The sequence below is a fragment of the Silene latifolia genome, chromosome 8 (assembly GCF_048544455.1).
Source record: "Silene latifolia isolate original U9 population chromosome 8, ASM4854445v1, whole genome shotgun sequence".
Classification (NCBI taxonomy): domain Eukaryota; kingdom Viridiplantae; phylum Streptophyta; class Magnoliopsida; order Caryophyllales; family Caryophyllaceae; genus Silene; species Silene latifolia.
In genome coordinates this window covers 54608616-54628365 of record NC_133533.1, presented here as the reverse complement: position 1 = coordinate 54628365, position 19750 = coordinate 54608616, and the positions used below count along the sequence as shown (strand labels likewise).

The 19750-nt window shown below is 40.1% G+C and overlaps 2 protein-coding genes across 2 annotated transcripts; both read right to left on the bottom strand.

The window, feature by feature from the left end:
- Nucleotides 1-4600: 4600 nt before the first annotated feature.
- Nucleotides 4601-4984, bottom strand: LOC141595199 (uncharacterized). The gene has a single exon (XM_074415169.1). It carries the CDS (start codon nt 4982-4984, stop codon nt 4601-4603), a length of 384 nt encoding a protein of 127 aa, XP_074271270.1.
- An 8356-nt stretch (nt 4985-13340) lies between these two features.
- On the bottom strand, nt 13341-19724 carry LOC141595197 (uncharacterized). The gene is made up of 2 exons (XM_074415168.1): nt 19625-19724; nt 13341-13843 (listed from the first exon to the last, which is right to left on the bottom strand). Exons 1-2 carry the CDS (start codon nt 19722-19724, stop codon nt 13341-13343), a joined length of 603 nt encoding a protein of 200 aa, XP_074271269.1.
- Nucleotides 19725-19750: the final 26 nt, after the last annotated feature.

Sequence of the window (19750 nt, the reverse complement as noted above, 5' to 3'; positions counted from 1 at the left end):
GCATTAAACGTGCTCAATGACGGTTCACACATTCAATGAAAGCTCGAAATACATTTAATCATTCCCGAGAATTATTTAACAACCCCAAATAATTAGCGGGAAAGCATTAAACCGATTTTTGACTTTCATGTAATTAAGTCGTATTGAGCACCATGAGATCAGCTCTTGAGACCGCATCTCTACTCGTATCATCTTCAGCTTACCAGGAAATAGACGGAGACAGGCATTGGACAATAGCACATTATGCCCTACATGAAACTCGCGCGACACGATTCGCTTGTCGTGCCATCTCTTGATTTTCTCTTTATAGAGGTGAGCACTGTCGTAGGCATTCAACCTAAATTCATCTAGCTCATCTAACTGCAACAATCATGTCTCACCACATAGTTCAGAATCAAAATTGAGCTCACAAATTGCCCACCATGCTTTATGTTCTAATTCCAAAGGCAAATGACAAGACTTACCATAAACTAAACGATACGGCGATGCACCAATTAGTGTCTTAAATGCAGTTTTGTATGCCCATAAAGTATCATCTAGTTTCATGCTCTAATCTTTTCGTGATTTAGACACAACTTTACCTAGAATTTCTTTAAGTTCCCTATTAGAAACTTCTACCTGACCACTAGTTTGAGGGTGATACCCCAAACCTCTACGATGTTCTACACCATATTTGGACAGAAGAGTGGTAAGTTGTTTTTCTTTAAAATGCATACCTCCATCACTGATGACAACTTGAGAGACACCAAAGCGAGGAAAGTTTACCTTTTTGAAAAGTTGGATAACAATCTTTGCATCACAATGGACCGAAGCAACAACCTCTACCCACTTGGACACGTAATCAACAGCTACTAGAATATACTTGTTGCCTTTGCTAGAGGGGAATGGTCCTTGGTAGTTAATGCCCCAGACATAAAAAACTCCAACCTCTAGAATGCCAACTTGGGGTATTTCCTGTCTCCTTGAAATATTTCCCGTCCTCTGACACGCATAACAAGCTACAAGAAAGTCTTTAGCATCTTTAAACATGGATGGCCAATAAAAACAAGACTGAAGTACCTTAGCCACGGTCCTAAAGGGAGCGTGGTGACCACCATAGGAGGAAGAATATAAAGCTTCTAGGATATATTTGTTCTCCCACTGCGGTATACATCGTCTGTAAAGACCATCGGCACATTCCTTAAACAGGTAAGGATCATCCCAGAAGTACTGCTTCACGTCATGAAGGAACCACTTCCTCTACTGATATGACTAGTCTGGAGGCAATAAATAACCTACAATAAAATTAGCATAATCAGCATACCAAGGAGTTTTAGCGTTAGAAATAGCCAACAAAATATCATCAGGAAAAGAATTATTAATAGGTAAAGAATCTCCCCCTTCTTGCAATGGGAGGCATAATAGATGGTCAGCTACCAAATTCTGAGCGCCTTTCTTTTCTTTAATCTCCAAATTGAACTCCTAAAGAAGGAGTATCCATCGCAGTAGTCTTGGCTTGGCTTCTTTCTTAACAAATAGGTACCTCAGCGCTGCATGGTCAGAAAATACAGTATCTTTCAAACCTAATAAATAAGACCTGAATTTCTCCAGCGCGTATACCAGAGCTAACAGCTCCTTTTCTGTAGTTGCATATTTCACCTGAGCCTCATCTATAGTTCGGCTCGCATAGTAAATAGCACTCAAAGCCTTGTCCTTCCGCTAGCCTAGCACCGCGCCAACTTTAAAATCACTAGCATCGCACATAATCTCAAAAGGCAACTCCTAATTTGGGGGCTGAATAATCGGTGCTGTGATCAAAGCCTGCTTCAACCTGTTAAAAGCAGTAAGAAATTCATTAGTAAAATTAAATAGAGCATCTTTAAGTAATAATTATGTAAGTGGTTTAACAATTTTAGAAAAGTCCTTAATAAATCGGCGGTAAAAGCCAACATGCCCAAGGAAACTCCTAACTCCCTTAACATTAACGGGAGGAGGTAATTGCTCAATCACTTGCACCTTTGCTCTATCGACTTGGATACCCTTATCAGACACTAAGTGCCCAAGGACAATGCCCTCATTGACCATAAAATGGCACTTCTCCCAATTCAGCACTAAGTTAACCTCAATAGATCGCAGCAAAACTTTCTCAAGGTTAGTCAGACAATCATTAAAATCATTACCGTATACGTTGAAATCGTCCATAAATACCTCCATAATAGAGACTATATACTCATAAAATATCCCCATCATGCACCTCTAAAAGGTAGCTGGGCATTACACAATCCAAATGGCATTCTGCGATAAGCAAAAACACCATGCGGGCAAGTAAAAATAGTCTTTTCCTGATCATCAGGATGGATTGTGATTTGAATGAAACTTGAATATCCATCTAAATAACAGAAAAAATTATGTGATGTAACAACCACGGTAAAAAAAGAATATAAATTAAGTTCAAGGTGGCGGAAACACCTGACACCACGGTAGCTACTAAATAAAAAATAAATTGAGTACTGAAAAGTAATACAAGGTCTACGGGGAATAAATACCCCTATAACTGAAATGAAATAAAAGTCTGAAACATGAGTCTAATAAAATTAAAAGAGTGCGCTAAAACAAGGCGCTCGCTAGCTCACTCGATGCAACCCAGCAAAAAAAAAAACAATAAGCAACCATCAACCACTTCTCAGTCATAAGAATGATAGCCACAGTCAGTGGAGAGTAACTCGGACGTCCTCCCAGCCATATTACATCACGATAAAGCAACCAAGTAATTAAGATAAATCAATACTGAACAAATGACTTACCAATAAACATATTATACAAATAAAATTATAAGGTCATTATAAATTAATCACACTTTAAACTAAATAAATCAAATGACTCAATTAATAAACGTAAACTTATTAAACCAAACATATTAAATCAGTTACCACTGAGTAATTCGAAACGTCAAGGCAACCCATCACTGTTACCTTATCCCTACTGTAGGACTACGATAAATATACGGTCCTAGTCTAAGTATGGCCATACTCTAGGGATAACACCCTGATTCGACAATCACCAAGCCTATAAACATCCGGGCTGATGATCCCATAGACTCCATATTAGCCTATAAACAACCGGGCTAATAGGACGACTCCAACCTGCCTAGACTGCCCATACACACAGCTAACTAATGAAGCGGATAATATAAGACGATTCTTCCATACTCGAGTTGGTTAACTAATTAATACGAATCAAAAATTATAAAGTTACGAATGTTATTAAAATACTCCCAGTTGCAACACAACAAATGTTAATCATTAACAAAACCCACTTTCTCACATTGACACTATAACATACTACGTATAATCTTCATACGTATACCGAACTTCATAACCGAAATAACTTTAGATAAACAATTACGAATGTAAGGGTCAGAAATGCATTCACAATGTTCCATGCTATTATTTAATAAGCATTTACGTACTTTGCTAGCAAAATAAACAAGCTAACCACTAGATTAAGGATTTATGTCCACATGTCCACATGTTGACAGTATGAATAATAGCTCTCCATGGTCACACTAAACAAGATCAGAATAGTTCCATCATGTTACAAAGTTAATCAATTGAATTATTTTTATGCATTAACCATTATAATGATAACATGGGTTAGTTTCTAAATGAAACAACCAATAGAAGGACACCACCATAATCACAACTAAGAGAATCGTACCAACATTAGCAAACAATACAGTGAAACTCACAAGCAACCACGCCTCTGACCATGAGCTCCTCTATTTTCGCACATGACCAAACCCGTATAGGCAATCTCAACAATAGTACGATGAGCCAACAGAAATGTCATGGTAAAACACACACTCACATACTAAATACTTACATAAATCATTGACTTAATAGCAGCCAACCGCGATGTAATACCGAGGACAGTCGTCTACGTTACCTCTTAGTGCTTAATCTTCAAAGGAATCGTCAACAACGTAAGACTCAGCGTCCGGGTCGTCCGAGTTTGAACCTATGTCGAAAACGGTACGGAAACGGCATTAACATACACGTTTTAAAGCTTAAAGGAGAAACGTATAGTATCACAAAGAGGAATGAAAATGATACGGCTGGAATGCTTACCGCGAGATGAAGACAATGGTGCAAAAATTACCGAAAACGTACGGAAACGGCATTAACAACTCTATCTCATGGATTTGACTCGGTTAATCGGTTACCGTTTAAATAAAACTTAGCGTGAAAACTGTCTTAAGACGGTCTAATAAAATAACATGGTTATTTAGTTAAAATATGCATTTCGATATAAAAGAATATGAGTTGATATAAATTAAATATTACACTTTATAAAAATAATCTATCATATAGAATAGGTACAACAGTTTATAAAATTAGCGTACTATCATATTATTTAAATGCGATGATTTAGAAAAATATATAAAATCAATTAAAGAAATTTAAAACTCGTGACTAGCTAATATTATGACGGAAATACGCGGGTGTTACAGTCTCCCCTACATCTAAAAAGTTTCGCCCTCGAAACTTAACGTGAGAAAAACGAAGGTAGGAAATAAAAGAAGGGATCGAATTAAATGAGATGATAATAATTAATTACCTCTCTAAAAAAGATGTGGGTGCTTTACTCGCATAGAGTCTTCAGTTTCCCATGTCTCTTCCTCGAACTTGTCGCACCTCCAAAGGACTTTCACTAAAGGCACAACCTTATTTCTAAGATGTTTTTCTTTCTTATCCAAAATGCGAATAGTTCGCTCTTCATAGGTCAGGTTAGACTGAATTTCAAAGACTTTAGTTTGAAGGACGTGACTGGGATCGGTAATGTACTTCCTTAACTGAGAAATGTGGAACACGTCATGAACCTTCCCAAGATTAGCTGGCAACTCCAACTTATATGCCACCAGACTAATTCTCTTGAGCACCTCATAAGGACCCACATACTTAGGACTCAACTGACCTTTAATCCCAAACCTTTTAACACCCTTCATCGGAGAAACTTTGAGAAACACCTTGTCACCCACCTCGAACTCTAAAGGTCATCGTCTTATATCTGCATAAGATTTCTGTCTATCTTGAGCTGCCTTCATCCTTTCTCGAACCAGCTTGACGCCGTCAATGGTGTCTTGTAGCTTCTCAGGACCCAATTCACGGACTTCACTAGCTTGATCCCAACATAATAGACTGCGACATTTCCTCCCATACAAAGCCTCGTAAGGAGCCATCTTGATAGTTGCATAATAAATGTTGTTGTAAGAAAACTCAACCAAAGGTAAATTCTTCTCCCAACTCGCTTGAAAATCAAATACACAAGCACGGAGCATGTCTTCGAGAGTTTGAATAGTTCTCTCCGTCTGTCCATCAGTAGCGGCATGAAAAGCTGTACTCATCATCAATTTGCTACCCATAGCCTTCTGCAACGCTTGCAAAAAAACGGGAACAAAATCTCGGATCTCGATCGGACACAATCTTCAAAGGAACGCCGTGATATCTGACTACCTCGTCCACATATGCACTTGCCAAACGATCTAAACTCCAAGTCTCCTTGATTGGCACGAATCGAGCACACTTCGTCAGACGACCCACGATTACCCAAACAACATCTTTACCACCAACAGTTCTTGGCAATGCCATCACAAAGTCCATAGAGATAGACTCCCCCTTCCATGTAGGAATCGCCAATGGTTGCAACAAACCACCTGGTCTCTTATGATCAATTTTAACCTGCTGACAAGTAGGACACTTACTCACATACTCAGCAATGTCATTCCTCACGCGGGGCCACCAAAATCGGAGCTTCAAATCTTGATACATCTTATCACCACCTGGATGCACTGAATATGGTATGTTATGCGCCTCACTCAAAATATTTACTTTCAAGTCGGCATCGTCAGGGATACACCATCTACCTCGAAACTTGAGAACCCCATCTGGATTGACTTCAAAACCAATAACCTTACCATCTCCCAACTTAGAACAGATATCAACTATCTTAGAATCTATTACCTGCTTCTCTCGGATCTCACGGAATAACTCCGGTTTAGCCACTATCGCATTCAAACATGCACTACTAGGTTTTACAAACTCCAAGTTAAGCTTCCTGAACTCTGCACACAAATCATTTGGCAAAATTCTGATAGAGTTAATAGAATGAACGGTCTTCCTACTGAGAGCATCAGCTACAACATTGGCCTTCCTTTCATGATAAAGCAACTCCACATCATAATCATTACCCAACTCTAACCAGCGTCTCTGTCTCAGGTTTAAGTCCTTCTGAGTGAAAATGTACCTGAGACTCTTGTGGTCGGTGTAGATGCGGCATCGAACTCCAATCAAGTAGTGTCGCCATATCTTAAGAGCATGTACCACAACTGCTAATTCCAAATCGTGCGTTGGATAATTAACCTCATGAACCTTTAACTGCCTCGAAGCATAAGTAATCACCATCCTATTCTGCATTAGGACACAACTCAACCCATTCTTAGAAGCATCACAAAAGATATCAAACTCAACACCATCTTCGGGTAAGGTCAAAATAGGAGCAGTAGCCAGCCTTGCTTTCAACTCTTGAAAAGCCTTCTCACACGCCTCAGACCAAATAAACTTTGATTCCTTCTTCAACAATTGAGTCATAGGTCTCGCCAGTTTAGAAAAATCCTTGACAAATATGCGATAATAACCATCCAAACCTAAGAAGCTTCGAATCTCATTGACATTAGTCAGACTCTTCCATTCCAAAATAGCCTCCACCTTAGAAGGATCAACCATTACTCCTTCCTTAGATATGATATGCCCCCAAAATGACACCTCCTTTAACCAGAATTCACACGTAGAAAACTTTGCATACCACTTCTGCTTACGAAGAATATCGAGAATTGTGCGGAGCCGCACTTTATGCTCGCTCTCATCCTTGGAATAGATCAAGATGTCATCAATGAAAACGACCACACACTTATCCAAAAACTCCCTGAAAGTCCTATTCATCTGGTCCATGAAACCTGCAGGAGCATTCGTTAACCCACAAGGCATCACCTTAAACTCGTAGTGTCCATATCTCGTACTGAAAGTTATTTTGGGGATGTCGGCCTCTTTAACTAGAATCTGATGATAGCCTGATCTCAAATTAATCTTGGAGAACACACTTGCACCCCTCAACTGATCGAACAAATCATTAATCCTGGGCAACGGGTACTTATTCTTGATGGTTACGCGGTTCAGCTCACGGTAGTATATACACAACCTCATACTACCATCTTTCTTCTTGACGAACAAAACAGGAGCACCCCAAGGAGAAGCACTCGGGCGGATAAAACCTTTCTCGATCATCTCATCTAACTTCTTCTTCAACTCTTGTAATTCCACAGGAGCCATACGATATGGAGCCTTCGCAATAGGTCCGGTCCCTGGTACAAGATCGATAGCAAACTCAACGTCCCTCTCCGGAGGTATACCTGGTAGCTCATATGGAAAAACATCGGCATACTCATTGACAACTGGAACATCTTCAAGTTTCGGTAACAATGAAGCATTCGTCACCACACATAGATATACTTGGTGTCTTTTCCTCTGCATGCTAATAAGCTTCATTGCTGAAATTAACTTGACACCTGGTTGCATTCTCATTCCCTTATACGTCAACTTCGTGTCACACGGACTCTTAAGAAAAATGTTTTGGTCTCGACATTGGAATCTAGCATCGTAACGGGATAACCAATCCATGCCTAGAATGATGCCAAACTCGGCTAAGGAGAAACTAATAAGAGTAGCTGGAAGGATAGATCCCGCAATAGAGATGGGAACATCCTTGAATACCATTGAACATGAAACAACTTCGCCCGACGGTAAGGAAATAAGAGTAGTCTCAGCAGAATGGGAAACAAGAGCGGCTTTCTTGGCAAACGATGCGGACACTACTACAAATCCAGGCAACTACAACGCCCCTTTAACAACGCTTATTCACGAAAATCACAATAGATGTTGTAGAATGTATGGCGCGAATTTTACTAAAATTAATTACAACGGGTATGTTTATATAACCGTTGTTATAAGTTTTAACAACGGGTCAAACATGCACAACCGTTGTTAATAATTTGGCACAAAATTGGCGCAAAGTTAGTGAAAAGTAATCACAACGGTTATTTTTGAATCCCGTTGTTAAAACATATTTAACAACGGTTGTTGTTTTACAACCGTTGTTAAAACATTTTAACAACGGTTTTTGTTTAACAACCGTTGTCAATACTTTCTATACTATAAACCACACAAACACAGATCAGCTACAGCTACAGCCACAAAACATAAACCTTAACACAAACACAAGCACAAACACAGACAAACACAAACACAGACAAACACAAACACAGACAAACACAAACACAAACACAAAACACACATTTTCTCATCGTCTCTTTCTCATCGTCGCTTTATCATCTCGCCGTCACTGTTGATTTCATCGTCTCTTACTTTCTCTAATTATCAGGTAAATCTCGCCGTCACTGTTGGTTTCATCGTCTTTCATCGTCATTATTTTCTTTTTCTAATTATTTCATTTGCATGTATGTGTTTTTATCGATCATTATGTTATTTCTCTAAGTATTATTCGCTTATTTAGCTAGTAAAACAAATTAAATAAAATAAAACAAAGAAGAAGCAAGACGATAGAGAGGAATGCATGATAAACTTAATTAATATATATATATATATATATATAAATATATAATATATAAAAATATATATATATATATATATATAAATACATAAATTAAAAAAAAATTACATTAATAAAAATGCAATTCTTATATTTTCATAGAGAGTCTTATTCTCTTCTATGATATCCGTCCTCTCCTCCTTAGCTATTTGGAGGTTACTTCGCCAGCTTGCTATATCGTCATATAGCTGCAACTGTTGCTGCTCTGTCAAGCCATCTTTTTTGGCGTCCTTCAGTACGGATCGAGCATCCACAAGGTAGCTCCTGAAACTGTCCTCTGTGGAGCAACCAGCGGATGAAACTGTTGTTGTTCTCGATCATAGTAAGAGTCTTAAGGATGATATCATTCATTTTGTTGATGAAGATTGGAGTTTGTATGAAAGATTAATTAGGGTTTGGAGTTTGTTTTAGCAGTTAGGGTTTGGAGATAGTGAGATAATGGAATGGTGGTTGAGATAATGCATGTATTTATACTAAGTAATATGTCGCTTAAGTTATTTTTTAATTAATATATGTTTAGGAAGTTGTGGCATAATCATCATCATATCTCTCTCTGCTACTTCAAATCTTATTATAACCCTTCTCATTCCATATTGTCCATTCATATGCACAGGGATGGCAGTAATAATGCATGCATCGGAATTATAACGGGCCGTAATTATGCATGCATCTAGTAATATTTAATTTAATTTTTTTTTATTTTTGAAAAACAAACAACAACGGTTATTGAGAAAAAACCCGTTGTCTTTAGTTATAACAACGGTTTTGTATATTACAACCCGTTGTTATAACTTTCCCCCCAAAATTGAGTCAAACTTTCCACAACGGGTTTTTATACTTAAAACCGTTGTTAATAGTTTTAACAACGGGTTCCTTAGGAAAACCAACCGTTGTTAAAACCTTTTACAACGGACGCTTTAACAACGTCCGCTTTTTTATATAACAACGGTTTTTAACCGTTGTTATAGCCTGTATTTGTAGTAGTGGGATATAAAAGATAAAGATGCGCCAGTATCGAATAAAATTTAAGCAGGAATATCTGAAACAGTAAACATACCAGTAATCACATCTGAGTGTGCCTCAGCCTTAGCACGGCTCATCACGAAGATACGTCCCCTCGGCTTAGGGACATTCACAGCAGCAAGAGTAGTATCTTTCTTGGGATAATCAACAGCTTTGTGACCCTGTTCTTTGCAATTACAACATCCCAGAGGATTACCCTTACAGTCTTTGATCGGAAGATTCGTCTGAAATCCCTTCTGGCAACTATAGCATACTCTGTCTTTGATCGGAAGATTCGTCTGAAATCCCTTCTGGTTCCCATGCTTGCCCTTCTTGAAACTATAGGGCTGCGAAGTAGAAGGAGTAAACGGCCTCTTGGAAGATTTAGCAGTCTCAGCTACCGTTTCCAATCTGACAGCTTCAATAACACCCTCAGCCCAAAGAGCTTCATCGTAAACACGAGCGAACGTATAAGTATCTCTTCTCACCATACCCTGGATCTTAGCCTTTAACCCTTGCCTGAAAAAGAAAGTCTTTTGTGCTTCATTGGGAATCATAGAATCAGCAAAATGGGCTAGAGCATTAAACTGATCAGTATATTCCTTTACGGACAAATCCCCTTGCTTGAAATTTAAGAACTCTGCCATCTTCTGGTGTTTCAATTGAGCAGGATAGAATATTGCTTCCAAAAGAGTCTTGAATCTCTCCCAGCCAAAACCTGGTTCCAAAGTAGCAATGGGACCAGTCATAGCCCACCAACGATCAGCTTCCTTATCAAGAAAATGTGCAGCAATGTTAACCTTATCAACCTCTGCAACACGGTAGAGAATGAAATGCTTCTCCATTTCCCTAGTCAGTTCTGACATCAGCACTGGATCAATGGTTCCATCATAAATCTTGTCGTTACTCCTCGCAATCCGGCTTGCAATATTGGTATACTGGTTATGGTTATAGTTGTTGTTGTTATTGTTGTTATTGTTCTGATTCTGGAGCAATTGAGTAAGTGCTTGGAGAATCGCATTGTTCACGTTACCAGGTCTGCCTGCCATCTTTACTCAAAATAAGACAAGGTTAGACCCTAACAATGGTGCTAATCACCCAAGAAAACAAACGCATGCAGGCTACCACCTTTGGACCTTAACTGTCTACCCATCTCTCACTTTAGTCATAAAGTTTAAGCTTAAAATTTAATGATTCATTTGGGTTTACCGAGTGTGAGCGTCGGGAGCAACCATGCTCTGATACCAACTTAACAACCACGGTAAAACAAGAATATAAATTAAGTTCAAGGTGGCGGATAAACCCTGACACCGCGGTAGCTACTAAATAAAAAAAAATTGAGTTCTCAAAAATAATACAAGGTCTACGGGGAATAAAAACCCCTATAACTGAAATGAAATAAAAGTCTGAAACATAAGTCTAATAAAATTAAAAGGGTGCGCTAAAACAAGGCGCTCCCTAGCTCAATTGATGCAACCCAGCAAAAAAAAAACAATAAGCAACCATCAACCACCTGTCAGTCATAAGAATGACAGCCACAGTCAGTGGGGAGTAACTTGGACGTCCTCCCAGCCATATTACATCACGATAAAGCAACCAAGTAATTAAGATAGATCAATAATGAACAAATGACTTACAAATAAACATATTATACAAATAAAATTATAAGCTCATTATAAATAATCACACTTTAAACTAAATAAATCAAATGACTCAATTAATAAACGTAAACTTATTAAACCAAACATATTAAATCATTTACCATTCAGTAAGGTGAAACGTCAAGGCAACCCATCAGTGTTACCTTATACCTACGGTAGGACTACGATAAATATACGGTCCTAGTCTAAGTATTGCCACACTCCCGGATAACACCCTGATTCGACAATCACCAAGCCTATAAACATCCGGGCTGATGATCTCATAGACTCCATATTAGCCTATAAACAACCGGGCTAATAGAACGACTTCGACCTGCCTAGACTGCCCATACACACATCTACTAGGATACAAGTGAAGCGGATAATATAAGACGATTCTTCCCTACTCGAGTTGGTTAACTATTAATGCGAATCAAAAATTATAAAGTTACGAATGTTATTAAAATACTCCCAGTTGCAACGCAACAGATGTTAATCATTAACAAAACCTACTTTCTCACATTGACACTATAACATACTACGTATAATCTTCATACGTATACCGAACTTCATAACCGAAATTACTTTAGATAAATAATTACGAATGTAAGGGTCAGAAATGCATTCCCAATGTTCTATGCAATTATTTAATAAGCATTTATGTACTTTGCTAGCAAAATAAACAAGCTAACCACTAGATTAAGGATTTATGTCCACATGTTGACAGTATGAATAATAGCTCTCCATAGTCACACTATACAAGATCAGAATAGTTCCATCATGTTACAAAGTTAATCAATTCAATCATTTTTATGCATTAACCATTATAATGAGAACATGGGTTAGTTTATAAATGAAACAACCAATAGAAGGACACCATCATAATCACAACTAAGAGAATCGTACCAACATTAGCAAACAATACAATGAAACTCACAAACAACCACGCCTCTCACCATGAGCTCCTCTATTTTCGCACACGACCAAACCCGTATAGGCAATCTCAACAATAGTACGATGAGCCAACAGAAATATCACGGTAAAACACACACTCACATACTAAATACTTACATAACTCATTGACTTAATATCAACCAATTTAGCATACAAGACCACAAAACCGCGATGTAATACCGAGGATAGTCCTCTACGTTACCTCTGAGTGCTTAATCTTCAAAGGAATCGTCAACAACGTAAGAGTCAGCGTCCGGGTCGTCCGGGTTTGAACCTATGTCAAAAACGGTACTCAAACGGCATTAACATACACGTTTTAAAGCTTAAAGGAGAAACGTATAGTATGACAAAGAGGAATGAAATGATACGGCTGGAATGCTTACCGCGAGATGAAGACAATGGCGCAAAAATTACCGAAAACCGTTAATAAATGAGGGAGAACGGAAATGCCAAAGAAGAGTGTTTGAAAGGGAAAAAAGACGAAGAAGAATGAGAAGTGTTTGATGCAGGGTGACTTAGAATATATAGCAGCGTAGTATATAATCTGTTTCAAACTGAAATGTGCGATTATAGCCCTAACTTCATGGGATATAGGTTGTTTCACTAACAACTCTATCTCATGGATTTGACTGGGTTAATCGGTTACCGTTTAAATAAAACTTAGCGTGAAAACTGTCTCAAGACGGTCTAGTAAAATAACATGGTTATTTAGTTAAAATATGCATTTCGATATAATAGAATATGAGTCGATAGAAATTAAATATTACACTTTATAAAAATAATCTATCGTATAGAATAGGTACAAAAGTTTATAAAATTAGCGTACTATCATATTAAATAAATGCGATGATTTAGAAAAATATATAAAATCAATTAAAGAAATTTAAAACTCGTGACTAGTTAATATTATGATGGAAATACGCGGGTATTACAGTCTCCCCTACATCTAAAAAGTTTCGCCCTCGAAACTTAATGTGAGAAAAACGAAGGTAGGAAAGAAAAGAAGGGATCGAATAAATAAGATGATAATAATTAATTACCTCTCTAAAAAAGATGTGGGTGCTTTACTCGCATAGAGTCTTCAGTTTCCCATGTCTCTTCCTCGAACTTGTCGCACCTCCAAAGGACTTTCACTAAAGGCACAACCTTATTTTTATGACGTTTTTCTTTCTTATTCAAAATGCGAATAGTTCGCTCTTCATAGGTCAGGTTAGGCTGAATTTCAAAGACTTCAGTTTGAAGGACGTGACTGGGATCGCGAATGTACTTCCTTAACTGAGAAATGTGGAACACGTCATGAACCTTCCCAAGATTAGCTGGCAACTCTAACTTATATGCCACCAGACCAATTCTCTTGAGCACCTCATAAGGACCCACATACTTAGGACTCAACTGACCTTTGATCCCAAACCTTTTAACACCCTTCATCGAAGAAACTTTGAGAAACACCTTGTCACCCACCTCGAACTCTAAAGGTCGTCGTCTTATATCTGCATAAGATTTCTGTCTATCTTGAGCTGCCTTCAGGTCAATCGAAAGATTACAACCTGAAGACCATTGCGACGTCGAGGTGACTCAAAAGGGTTTGAGCCATGGACCTGCCGTTGGAAAGGGCGACGTCAAGGCGACTCGGGGATTCGAGTCAAGGACCTGCCGTCAAGAACATTTTAGAGTTTGTCAACTTTCGATTCGGGTCGTTTAAAGTCCATTAGACTACGTATAAAGGCTCGCCAGCCATAAGAAGGAGTCATACCCGAGGCATCTTCGGGATACGTCCTTGAATCTTTTGCTTGCAAAGGCTCGCCAGCCGGTGTTGAAGGTGCGTTTTAAGGCTCGCCAGCCATAGGAAGGAGTCATACCCGAGGCATCTTCGGGATATATCCTTGAATTGCTTCTTGTGTGCGTGAAAAGGCTCGCCATCTATGTTGAATGTACGTTTTGAGGCTCGCCAACCATGTTGAAGGTGCGTCTTGAGGCTCGCCAACCATCGATGTTCGGATGATCGACTGTGGAAAATAACCTGAAACATCAGGCTTATTTCTAGGTATTGTCCGGTAATGACTTCCAACCCGGTTAACGTTGATAGGTTCGGCTAGGGAGCGACGAACGCCATCTTGCTGGGGGTCCCAAATGAACTTCGTGGGGATAAATCATCTGAGCAAGGCTCTCTGTGTGACTTCCATTTAAAAATCGGCACTCTCTGGGGAGTTAGAAACTTCTCAGGACTCGCCGGGGATATGAGTTGCTGTTCGTTGGGGAGGTAGCGTATGCCATGTAATCGACGGGGTTAAAGCTCTTGGAGTTGATGGGTCGATGTTTGTTGGGAAGAACCCAATACCTAGCTGTAGTGAGTTTGTCTTCTCAAGATTACCTGCATGGTTAGTGACCACACAAATACGCAGTCGCATAGACAAGCACGTTGAATGCAAGCATATAAGCACGTAAGCACATAAGCATGTGAGTAATTAGCACATAAGCAACTAGCATGTAATATCTCACGCGAGGGGAGATACGAGTTTTGAAAGTTGTGAAGCTTGAAAACTGTTAAGAGTTGAAATTTGTTGCTCGTAGATCCGTGATTTGATAGATTGGAGGCACGTCGCCGTTATGACATTGACGCACATGGATGCATACTGACAGACTGACAAATAGGCGGTCGTGGATGCGACACAAACTCAGTAGCGACACGACACGGGGGTGACTCTGACAGACTTTGCACATATAAGTGCAACTCCTTATCCAAGAAAGGGTGACAACACGCATCAAATCCTTGGAGTAGATGGTCCGCTCAGCTGGGGAATATGAATTGATTATATTCTCCAGACATTTTTGCCTCCGTTTGCTTGTTTTGAGATCCCTTCTCGAGTTTTGATGATTCGGAGAGCGGAACCAATACCTTGTCATCGTCCGAACCGAGCACTAGACTATGGGCGGTTTCATTTTGGACTGTAGTTGGGACTCAAAAGATTTTTGTGGATAAAGGATGGGTGGCATCTTGAAAGAGAAGCCCCCAGAGTGAGAAGGTGTGATTTTGACAAAACAAGGAATGGGCGACATCTTAAGGAAGAAGCCCCCAGTAAAGAGGTATAAGATTAATTTTTGCAGCTGGGTGGGCTGCTTTTGAGAATTGATGTTGATGGTTGAGATTGAAATGGATGTGCGGTTTTGTCCTTGTTGGGGGACTGCCTACGTATTCGCGTGTTTGCGAAATCAAACCAGATCGTTGTTCTGAGCTGGCTATTGAGGATTGAAAATTGGAAATGTTGTGAAAGGAGCATGCGGTTGTGCCCTTGTAATTGGACTGCCTACGTATTCGCGTGTTTGTGAAATCAAACCAAATCGTAGTTCTGAGCTGTGTGTGCAATGGGTTGCAAATTAAAGGGTTTGAAAATTAAATGTATGTGGGGGTGTGGTTGTGCCTTTGTAATAGGACTGCCTACGTATTCGTGTGTTTGCGAAATCAAACCGGATCGTAGTTCTGCATGTGTGTGCCTAAGCGAGTTGTTAGGACCTCAAAGTGATTTTGAGGTGTATGGCTGTGTCCTTGAAGGACTGGCTACGTATTCACGTGATGTGAAATCAAACCAGATCGTAGTTCTGAATGTGTGTGCCTAAGCGAGTTGTCAGGACCTTAAACTGATTTTGAGGTGTATAGTTGTATCCTTGAAGGACTGCCTACATATTCACGTGATGTGAAATCAAACCAGATCCTAGTTCTGAATCTGTTTTCATAATTGAAATTGAGGTGTTTGGTTGTGTCCAAGAAGGACTGCCTACGTATTCACGTGAAGTGAAATCAAACCAGATCGTAGTTCTGAATGTGTGCCTAAGGGAGTTGTTAGGACCTTAAAGTGTGAGAGTCACGACGGTAAATTCCGTTTGGTGACTCGTCTGAATGTGTGCCTAAGCGAGTTGTTAGGACCTTAAAGTGTGAGGGTCACGACGGTAAACTTCGTTTGGTGACTCGAGAAATTGATTTGAGATAATTCTTCCTTGATTATGAATCGAAGAGGTGTAATTTGTGAAAATGTTCCTTATCATGTGAGCACACTAAAAAGTAGACCCTAAGGGTAGATTCGGTATGTCCTGTTCTCGGTAGCAAAGCATTCGAGGACTCCGTATCTGAGTCAGGGTGAAAATGGCGTCGACATTATGGAATGTGGAGCTTGGTAATAATAGGTTTGTTTGACATATAAAAATCTGGAGCTGGGGGGTCACGACGGAATTCCGTTTGGTGACTCGAAGGTTGATTGGAGAGAAATCCCTCTTGATGATGAATCGAAGAGACATAGTTTGAAAAGAGTTTCTTGTTATGTGAGCACACTAAAAAGTGGTCTCTAAGAATGAAATGTGCATATCCCGTTCCAGGGATCAATGTTTTTGAAAACTCCGTATCTGGGTCAGGGTGAAAATGGTTTTGACATTATGGAATGTGGAGCCTTGTAATATTAAGTTTGTTTGACAGATAAAAATCTGGAGTTTGTATTTTGTGGTGTTTAGGCTGATGGGTTACGACCTGCAATGTGGTGCGGAATGGGGTCTCAGGCTTGATGTGGCCTAAGCACGAAATGGCAGGTAATTAATGTGGGATCAGATTCCCATGTCTGGACTATAAAGGTTAAGGTGTGATATTACGAGCTTGAGGGGAATCCTTAGAAGCCTATATAGGTCACCCTGTAACAACCTCTAGAAGGACATAGGGGTGAAGCAGTGTTGATTATGATCTTGAGGAGAATCCCCAGGATCCTAGATAGGTTTCCCTGTAGTCATTAGAAGGACTTAGGGGTGAAGCTGTTTTGGTTATGATCTTGAGGGGAATCCCCAGGATCCTTGATAGGTCTCCCTGTAACTGTCTCTAGAAGGACTTAAGGGTGAAGCAGTGTTGGGTTTGTTGTTAGTTGACGAGTCTTGAGCTCTTATTTTAGCTCTTTGACATTAGGTTTTGGTATTTGTGTTTTGTACTTGTTAATCCCGGAGTTTGGAGGGAAGAAACGTTGGTCATGGGCTTTGGACTTGTTGGTCTTGGACTTCGTGTTTTGGGCTGACTTGTTTGGTGTTTTGGACTTGTCGGTCCGGAATTTGGTGTGTTGGACTCGTTGGTCCTGGGCTTTGGACTTGTTGGTCATGGACTTGGTATTTTGTACTCATTTGTCCAGGATTTTTTGTGTTGGATGCTTTCTTTGGATTTTGGCCTTTTTGAGAAAGGGGTTTCAATCTTGTTTTGTTTTGATTTTGGCTTGGGTCTTAGCCTTGACGTTGGGTGAGTAGCCTTTGGCTTTGGCTTTTGCTTTGAGTGAATTGCTTTTGGCTTTGGTTTTTGCTTTGGCCTTGAGCTTTGGCTTTGGGTGAATGGATATTGGCTTGAGCCTTTGATTTTGGCCTTTCGCTTTGACTTTGGGTGAATGGCTATTAGCTTGGGCCTTTGGTTTTGGCCTTTCGCTTTGGCTTCGGGTGAATGGCTATTGGTTTGGGCCTTTGATTTTGGCCTTTCGTTTTGGCTTCACGTGAATGGCTATTGGCTTGGGCCTTTGATTTTGGCCTTTCGCTTTGGCTTTGGGTGAATGGATATTGGCTTGGGCCTTTAATTTTGGCCTTTCGCTTTGCCTTTGGGTGAATGGCTATTGGCTTGGGCCTTTGGTTTTGGCCTTTCGCTATGGCTTCGGGTGAATGGCTATTGGCTTGGGCCTTTGATTTTGGCCTTTCGCTTTGGCTTCGGGTGAATGGCTATTGGCTTGGGCCTTTAATTATGGCCTTTCGCTTTGGCTTTGGGGGAATGGATATTGGCTTGGGCCTTTGATTTTGGCCTTTCGCTTTGGCTTTGGGCGAATAGATATTGGCTTGGGCCTTTGATTTTGGCCTTTCGCTTTGGCTTTGGGTGAATGGCTATTGGCTTGGGCCTTGGATTTTGGCCTTTCGCTTTGGTTTTGCTTTGGATATATTTATTTTTTGCTGTCCTTCGTTCGAGGAAGGTAGAGGTGTAGACGGGGATGTACCCGTTGGTGAGAGGTTGATATTTGGTGATGGGATGTTTTTGTGGGGAATGGGCTTGCCTTCCGTCATTGATCATGAACAAGGAGATGTTCTGGTTTGTTATCGGGGTTCGTCATAGGATCCCTTTGATAGAAGCTCATTCTATATTGGGTGCTAATGGAAGGTTTATATTGCCAGACATGGAATAAGTAAAGAAATGGACACGGAGTTTCGAGTCCTCTGCGTCCTCGGTACGGAACGTCACTCGAGTGTACTCACATTGAATTGGAACATATTGTTTGTTTTAAATCAATTCTCCAATCAATTCTTGTTGTCAACGGGAAATTGTAAAGGGGAGAATATATGATAGTTGGAAATTGTGCTTTATTTAGATAAATAAGAGGTTAGCACAGACTCGATGGATACATGTGGCTTATGGGGACAGCTCCCCGTTGTCATTTAGGAATAAAAGGACAGACGCTAGGATAGATATGAGCAAGCCTAAGACTCGGACCCGGACTCGGACTCAGTCGTAGATACGGACTCCTAATCATCACTTTCCCCCTCGAAGGTCTCCTTCGCAGCATCCAGCGGTTTGAATATTTGGTCTTGAGCATTGACCCACTTGAGCACTTCACTCTCGTTGTTTGGGACGCCAGAAGGATGAGATCCTAGAAGGTTGTCCTTTTTTTGAGGAGTAAGACGCCCATGGGGACCATTCTTTTCCATTAAATGATTTAGGGTTGATAAAGACAACTTGCCACAATCGAGCATGTTTTGGATGATATGTATGAGTTTCCAGCACATCTCTACGTCGTGCCCATTGCCCCTATGGAATAGGCAATATTGGGAACTGTCCCAAAAGCGACCTCTCTTTTGGGTGTAGGATCTAGAGTGGGGCCAATCGGTTGGATTAGTCCTTCAAAGATAAGCACTCTAAAAGCGATGGCATAAGGCATGCCCAAGTCTGAAAATTGTCTTTGCGGGTGTGTGGCTCTTTCTGGCGAAGGCTCCACAAATTTTACTTCGGTAATGCGGAAGACTTTCTTTTCAGGAGGGGTCGCAGATGTTGAACCTCCTTTAATGATTTCATCGATGCGAGAAATTTCTGTTGATAGGTCCTCGACGCTTTTGATGTTACAACCCTTCAAACGGGATGCATAATTTGGTCAAGGCGATTAATGACATGTTTAACTAAAGCCCCATCTCCTGACCGATAGGATGGTGTTAAGTCTAACTTTCTCCTTTTTAGCAAATGATTGGTAGAATACTCATCCTCTCGATCACCCAAATCGATGAACTTCCTATTAGGCCGCCCAACTTCATTGTCTGGAGTGGTTAAGAGTAAGGTGGAAAACCTGCCATCCTCAATTCCATCTTGTATGGCGTGCTTGAGCTCGTAGCACGCTTCAGTTTTATGCCACTTGCCTCTGTGATATCGACAATATGCGTAGCCATTCCAAAATTGGGTTATGTTTTCTTGT

What these genes read in the sequence shown, in the direction of transcription:
- LOC141595197 (XM_074415168.1), bottom strand. Translation starts at nt 19,724, where the DNA reads ATGGCTACGCATATTGTCGATATCACAGAGGCAAGTGGCATAAAACTG. An exon ending in GATGGAATTGAGGATGGCAG is followed by an intron (nt 13,844 to 19,624) that starts GTTTTCCACCTT and finishes AATGGTCTTCAG; the next exon opens with GTTGTAATCTTTCGATTGAC.
- LOC141595199 (XM_074415169.1), bottom strand. Translation starts at nt 4,984, where the DNA reads ATGAAGGGTGTTAAAAGGTTTGGGATTAAAGGTCAGTTGAGTCCTAAG.